Raw genomic sequence first — 9,424 nt, forward strand, 5'->3', positions numbered from 1 at the left:
TTACATACTGTTATCTGGCCCATTGTATAAATGAAGAAACAGGCTCAGAGGTGGGGGGTCTTTCCCAGGTTCTAGAGCAGATCTATCTTATTACTAAGTCTTTGCTTCTTTGGTTGCCATTGGTCAGGACTTAGTTTGCTCTGAGAACTAGGCAGAACCAAATTTTAAAATTGAGAAAGGGATCCTGCCCATCAAGATCCTGGTGTGTGAGTTGTGTACATGGAGAGTAAGTCTGACCATCGAGTATTCTCTTGATCTAATATTGTGTTGATTAGACTTTTTTTAAATAAGTAAGTAAAGGAATAAATAACTCCTGATCATTCACCATGCTCAACCTCCAAGCTTTCCCTACCTCAAGGCTTTGCACGGGCTGTTCCCTCTGCCTGGAATGCCCTCCCCGCAAAGGTTTATTGGTTGACTCCTCTCTCTTTAGATTCTTCACAACTGTCACCTCCTCCGGGTGGCTTTCCCTAAATTTTCCATCTGAAGCTGTTCCCCCTCAGCCTATCACAGCACTTGTCATGATCTGAAACTATCTGTTGTTTCTGTTTGATTCCTGGTTTTGTATCTGTCTCCTCCAATAGAATGTTGGCCTCATTAGGTTTTCTTCCCACTGGTTTAGCTCCAACCCCTAAAGTAGTGCTGGGCAACAAATGTTTTTGGAAAGAAAGGCAGAAGGAAACAAAGAAATAAATGAGGGAACAAATGAGTGAATGTACACAGGTAAGGCTAAATAAATGAAATGGGATAGGTGAATAAAAGACACTTTGGGGGAAAAGGACCCCAAATTTCCACATTTGGAATATAAACCAATTTGAGATTAGAGAAACAAAAAGACAGTTATTTTATTTTGGTTTAAAACTCATTATGTGAGAAGCACTGAGAAATTCTGTATAAAAAGGGGCCCTGGCTACTGCTAGGGTGAATGTTTGAGGACCAGTCAGAGATAACTGCATTGGAAGGGTTGGTGGGGAAGAAACGGGACCTGAGGGCCTGGAGGCCAGGAGTGGAGGACAGCAAGCAGCAGCTGCCGGGGGAGGAGGCTCAGAACAGGTGCAGAAGGTGACTCAGTCATCCCATTCATCGTCGTCATCCTCGTCGCCGGCCTGGTCCTCCCCTTCGTCTGAGAGGGAGAGAAAAAGCGGAACTCAGGATGGGCAGAAGGGTTCAAAGGCCGTGGGTGATGTAATGTTCTTGGGGTCTGAGAGGTCAGGACTCAGGGTCTGGGGCAGGGGGCTGAGATCTCCTGCTAGGAAGTCAGATCTGGGGGCCTGTGCAGTTGGATGAGCAAGGGGCCCACCCAGAGGAGGGAGAGTTAGGGTGTAGGTTGAAGTTGGAATCAAAGTTAATACCATTGTCAGAAATGTAGTTAGGTGGGTTACTGCCCAACTATGTGGTTACTGCCACACAAGGGTTAATGTTAACAGGCTTGTTATTTACTGGGGTGAATTTTAAGTATTATAAGCAAAGGTGGAGTACATTACAATAGTGCTGTTCCATAACAGGCTAATGTTAATATTGTTGACCTATAATGGGTTATTGATATCACTGTCAAAAGAGGAAGTTTGTTATAATATTGTCATATAATGGATTCATATTAATCTGTGGGCTTACTCTGGGATTAATGTTAATACTGTCAGTAATCTGTTGAGGTTCACATTACCCTCATCTAATTGTCATATAATAGTAATATTATTGACACAATTAGGGGATGAATGTTATGATAGATTGGGTTGGTTATGATATTATTATCACATTACAAGCTAATGTTCATCTATTGACACAGAGTTCAAGTTAATATTATTGCCTATGGTGGGGTCCTTTATAATATCATCACATATGGGCTAATGTTATACACTACTGGACATACAGGATTAATATTAATATTGTGGCCATGCCTTGGCATTAATGTTAATGTTATTGTCAAAGAGTGAATTCTATTATTGTTCCATAATGACAGTGTTAATATTGTCACAAAGAAGACAAACGTGAGAGTCATGATGGGGTTAATGTTACTATGGATACAGGACACCTGGGTGGCTCAGAGGTTGAGCATTTACCTTCTGATCAGGGCAGGGATCAAGTCCCACATCAGGCTCCCTGCGAGGAGCCGGCTTCTCCCTCTGCCTATGTCTCTGCCTCTCTCTGTGTCTCTCATGAATAAATAAGTAAATCTTTAAAAGAAATGTACTATGAGGGGATCCCTGGGTGGCGCAGCGGTTTGGCGCCTGCCTTTGGCCCAGGGCGCGATCCTGGAGATCCGGGATCGAATCCCACATCGGGCTCCTGGTGCATGGAGCCTGCTTCTCCCTCTGCCTGTGTCTCTGCCTCTCTCTCTCTCTCTCTCTCTCTCTCTCTGTGACTATCATAAATAAATAAAAAAAAAAAAAAAAAAGAAATGTACTATGAATGGTAACCGGTAGAGTTGTTCTTAGGCCAACACTAGCCCTAGGAACTGGGCTCACTGTCCTGGCAAAGGGCAGGCTCTCACCTGAGGAGTGGATGGCTCTGCTTCTCTTCTGCATCACGTGCATCAGGGCTCCCACCAACCCTTCTGAGCTCTGAGTTGGAGGCTGCAGTGCTGAGCTCTCTGGGGCCCCAGGGGTCTGGAGCAAGCAGGATCCAGCATAGAGGGTTCAGGGCCCATGATAGGAGCACACCTCCCTGCCCCTTCCTCATTATTTCCCCTCCCATATTCTCAAGTCCCCTTCTAGGTTCCCAGCCTGCCTCTCCCCACCAGCCTCCCAGCCCTATCACTGAAACCCAAAAGCCTGGGACCTCCATCAGTTTGGCCCTGGCCCCCTAATATCCAGACATGCCCAGCACACCCAAGTCCCAGATCCCCAATCCTCCATCTTGCCCGTCTTCACCTTGTTCAGCTGAATTCCCTGCCGGATTTGATCCAAAAGCGCCCCCCGACCTCCACCAGGAGTCGGGCCCCCAGAAGGCCCCAGAGCAGGAGGAGGGGGAGGGACTGGCCCCTCCTCAGAGCTGGGTGGTGGTGGTGGTGGTGGTGGTGGTGGTGGTGGAGGCACAGGAGGCCCTCCAGCTCCAGGGGGTGGAGGGGGCAGTGGTCCAGAACGTCCAGTGGCTGGTGGGGGTGGTGGTGGAGGGCCCCCTCGGCCTGAGGGTGGGGGTCCCCGGGGAGTTGGCGGGGGTGGAGCATTTCCCAAAGGAACAGGGGGCAGTGGACCAGAACGACCCTTGTTGCTCCCTATAGTAGGGGGCCGGGAAGCCTGGTTTCCTCCTCTGGATGGTGGTGGGGGTGGTGGAAGCGGCTCTGAGGGGGGAAAATAACATAGCTATTGTTATAATTATCTTCAGAGCCTCAGTTTTGCTCATTTGTAAAATGGCACCCCAACTGACCAACTCCTGATTCAAGCACTATAAGGGTTTCCATGAGAACTGAATGACTAGCAGTGTATCTCTTAGAAACCAGCTACTAGGGTTGGAGAAGACGGAGGGTGGGGGGGGGGTGCTCACCCTGGCGCCTCATCTCTTGCCGCACAGCCTCCAGCCCACCCTGGTCCTCAATGAAGTCATAGATAAGTTTAGAGGTCTCGGCATCTGTGAGCTGGGCCTCACTGATTCCTGCCTTGGAGAACAGTTTCCGCAGATCCGGGTCCAGGTTGTTTACCTGCCCAGGAGGAGAAAGGCCAGGGGAGGAGTGGGGGAATAAGGTGGATAGGGGAGGGGCACTGATTATCACTGGGTCCATCTCAGAGGGAGACCTGAGAGGAGTGTAGAAAGGGTGGGGTCTGTGGGTAGGTCTGAGCCAGGGGACTTTGGATGGGTAGGTGGGTATTTAAGCAGGTCAAGGGGTCTTTGGAATTACTCACGTCAAATCCATTCTGGGGGTCCCACCCCACGTGGCTGACATGTCTGGGGGAGGTGAGGAGATCCCAGTGAAGCCCCACTGCCCTTCCTTCCCTCCTTTTCTAGTGAAGCCCACTTGCCCTCCCCTGCCCAGAGGGACTCGGAAAGGCCAGAATTAATGGATGAGTCATAAGTGAATAAATGAGTGACTGAATGAGAACAGTTCATAGCTTGTAGTGCCCATCTATCCATCCATCCCTTTTTCTACTATCCATCAACCCATCCATTTGTCCACCTAGCCATTTGCATTCACCTGTCAGACCACCAGTCTATTGTATATTTGTTTTTCCACTCATCTGCCCACATATATTTGTTTACCCAGTTGTCTGCCAATCTGTCTTCACATACCTTTGTCCATCCACTCATGTGCCCACCTTTCAATCCATCCACTCTTTTGTCTACCCATTCAACCACACTTCTATTTATCCACTGAACTGTCCATTCATCCACATATCTGGCCACCTATCCATCCCCATCCACCTTCTCTGTGAATCAACCAGATATCCATTCGTCTGTCCACATACTCATCCACTCACCCATCCATCTATCCACCTACTTCCCATTTACCCATCTATCCAACCACCTATCCATTCATTCCCCAACCAACTCATTCATTCATTCATTCATTCATTCATTCATTTATTCATTCATTCATCCAACCATTTATCTATCTACCCACCCATTCACTCACCCACCAGCCCACACAGGGCAGGACCAGCCCACACAGGGCAGTCCACACAGGGCAGGACCAAGGTGAACCAAGTGAGGTGACTAAGGTGCAAAATTTAAGGAGGTCCTTACTCTCAGAGGCATGAATTGCAGTTGTGGGACCCTTAGAGTAACTGCCTCTGTACATTTTGCAACCTTGGAACCTCACTTGCCTTTCCCTAGGCCTGGCCTTGCACCTACCCAACTCTCCACTCATCTGCCTACCCACTCACCCATCCATCTGCCCAACCTTCCATCCACCCAGCTCTCTTCCTGTCCAACTTTTCATCTGCCCCCCCACCAACAGGGACCTGTGGGACTAGTGGGGAGAGGTTCTCACTTGAATCCACTGGGTGCACCAATATCAGCCTTGCTGATCTTCTTCTTCCCTGAGCGTTTCTTATCAGTTGGGCCAGGCCCAAGTGCTGGGAGCCCACGGTACCGTGAACTCGTGATGTCCGGGTTCTGGATGTCCACTGTTACTAGCCCCAGGGACAGTGGGCCAGTTGCTGGGCCTGTGGGGATAATAGGGTGATTGAGCCATTGACCTACTTACCTACCAACCAAAGCGTAGGGGCAGAAGACAGGAAGAGTGTTGGGGGAATCTGCATGTGTGTTTGATGGTCATGGAGGGAGTAGATGAGGGGTCCAATTAGGGTTTATGGAGAAGTGGATGAGTGGGTCCCACAAACCAGTCTTAACTTCACCAATTCATTTATTTATTCATTGACTCCTGCTTATCACTTAAGTATTGATTCATTAATTCTGGCTCATTGACCAGAATTTGTTAAATTATTCAGTCAGTCATTGCTTTCTTCACTGATTGAAATGTTACATCACTTATTCATTTATTTGCTGTTCAGTCACTCATTCATTAATTTAGTCAGTCAACCATCCATCCATCCGTCCATCCGTCCTTCCATCCATATATCCACATACTCATTCACCTATACATCTGTACACTCACCTATACATCTATACATCTATGTTTCCATCTTCCCATCAATTCATCCTCCACCCATCTATCCATCCACCCACCCACCCATCCATTTGCCCACTTATCTCTGCACTCACCCAACTCACCCAACTACTCGCCCATCTCCACCCATCTATTCATTACTCCCCCATCCATCTGTCCACCCAGAGACACAGGGAAGAATCAGCACTCACCCCCTTGGTCTCCGGCTGGGTGTGGGGGCAAGGGTGGGGGCCCTCCTCTTCTCTCTGGAAAGATGGAATGGGTAGAGAACTATTACAACTCTGCCACAGGTTCCCGGACCAGCCCCTTCTTATCCTCCTTGAACTTGAGGACTCACCTTCACTGACTGGTGCTGGGGGTGAGGGTAGCTGGCGTCTGTCTGTGGAGAGACAGGTGGACTGAGAACCAGAACCATCAAGAGGGGTTTTTCCAGCTCGCTTCTCTTACATACCCTTCTGCCCCACTTCCTTTCTTCCCCCAAGGCCTCCTCACCTCCACTTTGCCTCTGATTCCTTTTTTGTATCTTCTCCTGCACCAGGGCTCGGAAGGCCTGGGCCTCGCCCTCGTCTGCAAAGTTCAGCCCTGCTTGGCAGTCCTACACACATCTTGGGCTCAGTAGCCTTCCAGCCCCCCACCACCTTTCCCATTTCATCCCCACACCCCAACTGAGGCCCAACGGTTGAGTCGTCACTCACATCTCCAGCAAAGGTGTGGAAGAAGGGGGTAGGAGTGGAATAGACCAACTGTGAGTACAGCTCCTGTTCCCAGAGCAGCCGGCCAGCCTGGAGAATTTGGGGGGAAGCACACTGGTACTGAGGCATGCCCTGGGTGGCAGGCCTCTGTATCTGGACAAGGAGAATGGTGGCCTAATTTGGGGCCCCGGGATCAGATTGGAGATTTCCAGCTTATCAGCAGAGAGTTGGGAATCCATATGTCAGATGTGGAGGGTTGGGGTCCTTAGGACTTAGGAGTATAAGGCTTAGATATTGCAGTGAGAGATTTGTATTTGGGGTTCAGAGCCCAAGATGTGGGACTTAGGCTTGAATGTGAGGATCTAGGACTCCAATCCTAGGAAACTGAGACCATACATAGACTCCATCTTACATCTTTTCTTTATGGGGGCCTTCATTTGGGCAGGTGGGGCTCCAGTACTGGGAGTTGGGGTTGAGATTTGAGATTCAGACATACAGACTTGAAAGTTGAGGGGTGGAGAATTCAGTCAAGGGATATACAGTTTGATGTTTGTGAAGCAGAACTATGGCTTAGGAGCTAGGCAAACCTTTAGTGTCCAGGAGTTTTGATGGGGGATTTCTGGGACCCAAAATGCGGAGTTTAGAACAGATTTGAGGTTCAGGTAAAAATACAGTGCACATTTTTTTTTTTTTAGTTAATGAAACAGACTAGATTTAAGAACTATACTAATATTTTTTGTAGGGGGGGGTATAGATCTTGACAAGGGGTCAGTCATCAAAGACAAAGAAAGCCAAACCAGGGATGCCTGGGTGGCTCAGAGGTTGAGCATCTGCCTTTGACTCAGGGCGTGGTCCCAGAGTCGCGGGATCAAGTCCCGCATCGGGCTCCCTGCATGGAGCCTGCTTCTCCTCCCTCTTACTATGTCTCTGCCTCTCTCTGTGTGTCTCTCATGAATAAACAAATAAAATCTTAAAAAAAAAAAGAAAGAAAGCCAAACCACAGTTTGACATCTGGATGAAGTCTTTGGTCCTGGGACTCAGGGGTTCACTGATCTGTCTAAGGCCTTGGGGCTATGGACACAGATCTGGGTTTGCAGGTTGAACACTGGTTTGCATGTCCAGTGGGGGGACGGGGGTCACCTGAAGGCCATAAAGACGGATGAAATAGGACTTCTGGGGGTTATCCTTCACGAAGCACACAGCCCCACAATGCTCCTTGGTCCAGTGCTCAGCTCCAGGAGGCAGTGCCAGGTACAGCTGAACAACAGCGGTGGCCAGTGTCTGGGAGGGAAGAGCAGGGCTCAGTGGAATCTGGTCAGCCAGAGGGTCCATGGCTGTCCTGATTTCAAAGGAAGAGCCACAGCCAGAGGGAAAGCAGACAGACACTGAAATCAAGATCTTCCTGGGACTGGTGAATGGGGGTAAGTGGATTTTCAGAGAGGAGGTGATGGAGAAGAGAAGGAAGAGGGGGAGAGGAAGAGAGAAGGACAGAAGAAGGATGGGAAAGATGAGGAGTCAGAAGAGGAGAGGAAGAGGAGGAAAAGGAGGGAGACAGGGAAGGCCAGGAGATTCTCCAGCTCACCCAGCATTTCCGACCCAGCATCTCGAAGAGTCGCTGGTTCTCGTGGTCCTGGAGGAGTGTGGAGGGTATGTTCTGCTGAACCCCTGGTCCTCCGCGACCCCCAGACCTGCCTCCCACAGGGCCCCCACTCATGGTGCCTCCTGCCCTTGTCCTCTCCGGCTAGGCTCTGGGTGCAGGGTAAGAAGAGGAACTTCCGCAGTGTGCAGGGGAACAGGAAGTACAAAAAACCACAAGGGAAACAAGTCCTCCAGGGGCCCCTGGGTGGCCCCAGCTGCCTCCTCCCTCCCTAGGACAGGCTTGGACCCTCCTCCTTCAGAATGGGGCCCTGCTCCATTTGACTAGTCAAGACCCATCTTTTGGACCAGCCCAGCTCATGTCCTCCTCCTTTTTTTTACTCCCTGAGGTCCATCTCCCTCTGACTGGCTCAGATCCTCCTCCCTCTGATTAGCTGCAAGCAAGAGGTAGGCCTCTGCTGCACTTCTGCCTGAGGACACCATGGCAGGGAGCAATCAGCGGGGTGGGGGGTCTCATTCTTCCCCAAAGCATCCAGTTGGTCTGGGCCTGAAGCCCAAGGCCCCTCATGCTGAAGGGTTACAGTGTTAAAACTTTTCCTCTGGGGTGCCTGAGTGGCTCAGCTGGTTAAGCGTCTGCCTTCACCTCAAGTCATGATCCCAGCATCCTGAGATGAGCCCACCACTCCCACCCCTCCAGTCGGATTCCTTGCTCAGCGGGTAGTCTGTTTCTTCCTTTCTCCCTCCCTCTGCTCTTGTGCTCTTCCCTCACTCATCACTCATCGGGCTCACACTCTCTCTTTCCGAGAGAAAGAAAAGAAAGAAAGAAGAAAGAAAGAAAAAGAAAGAAAGAAAGAAAGAAAAAGAAAGAAAGAAAGAAGAAAGAAAGAAAGAAAGAAAGGAAAGAAAGAAAGAAAGAAAGAAAGAAAGAAAGAAAGAAAGAAAGAAAGAAAGAAAGAAAGAAAGAAATTAATTTTCCTCTGACACTGTGAGTGCCTGGGATCCCACCCCTCTCCTGAGACTCCCAACAACTCACATAGACCCAGCTCACTTCCCCATCCCTCACCCCTGCCTCCCAGTAGTTCCCAGATCACTTTCTGTTTATCATCCCTTGATAGCATATATGTACACCTTGGCAACGTCTTGTTTAATCCTCATCACTTTTGAACTTTTAAAAATCTGTAATCTCCAGAGTCTTGCTTTTTTCCCATGCAACATCTACTTTGATCCAACATTCGTGTGTGCCAGACAGGGTTCTGACCTCTGTAAATACTGACCCATCTAAATCCCCCTAACAGCCTATGGGACATACACTCTTACCATGTCCATTTGATAGTGGGAAACAAGGAAACAGAGGCACACTGATTTTTCCAGTAGCTCTCAGTTAGCAAGTGATGGGGCCCCATGGATCCCACACCAGGTAGGCTGGGTCCAGAGTGCACACTTCCCATTACTGGGCTCCAAGGCCTTCTCTCTGGTAAAATCTGGATCTGCCTATAACAGTGGCCACTCCTTTTCGCTGCTACACGATATTCTTTTGTTTGACTGTATGATCTGTTTATTCATATTCTCCTGT

At 49.3% G+C, this 9,424-nt stretch overlaps 1 protein-coding gene across 1 annotated transcript; it reads right to left on the bottom strand.

Moving 5' to 3' along the window:
• Window positions 1-820: 820 nt before the first annotated feature.
• WAS (WASP actin nucleation promoting factor) lies at window positions 821-8,048 on the bottom strand. The gene is made up of 12 exons (XM_072816251.1): window positions 7,838-8,048; window positions 7,396-7,536; window positions 6,259-6,345; window positions 6,056-6,158; window positions 5,901-5,942; window positions 5,755-5,808; window positions 4,925-5,099; window positions 3,840-3,882; window positions 3,484-3,637; window positions 2,871-3,280; window positions 2,492-2,606; window positions 821-1,123 (listed from the first exon to the last, which is right to left on the bottom strand). The coding sequence occupies exons 1-12, from the start codon at window positions 7,967-7,969 to the stop codon at window positions 1,068-1,070; spliced, it is 1,512 nt and encodes a 503-aa protein (XP_072672352.1). The 5' UTR covers window positions 7,970-8,048; the 3' UTR covers window positions 821-1,067.
• Window positions 8,049-9,424: the final 1,376 nt, after the last annotated feature.

Source organism: Canis lupus, chromosome X (assembly GCF_048164855.1).
Source record: "Canis lupus baileyi chromosome X, mCanLup2.hap1, whole genome shotgun sequence".
Classification (NCBI taxonomy): Eukaryota; Metazoa; Chordata; class Mammalia; order Carnivora; family Canidae; genus Canis; species Canis lupus.

Excerpts from the sequence above, each read along its gene's own strand:
- WAS (XM_072816251.1), bottom strand. The coding sequence starts at position 7,969 with ATGAGTGGGGGCCCTGTGGGAGGCAGGTCTGGGGGTCGCGGAGGACCA. Across the intron at positions 5,943-6,055 it reads GAATCAGAGGCAAAGTGGAG|ACAGACGCCAGCTACCCTCA; the intron begins GTGAGGAGGCCT and ends GTCTCTCCACAG. Across the intron at positions 5,100-5,754 it reads CCCAGCCGGAGACCAAGGGG|GCCCAGCAACTGGCCCACTG; the intron begins GTGAGTGCTGAT and ends TTATCCCCACAG.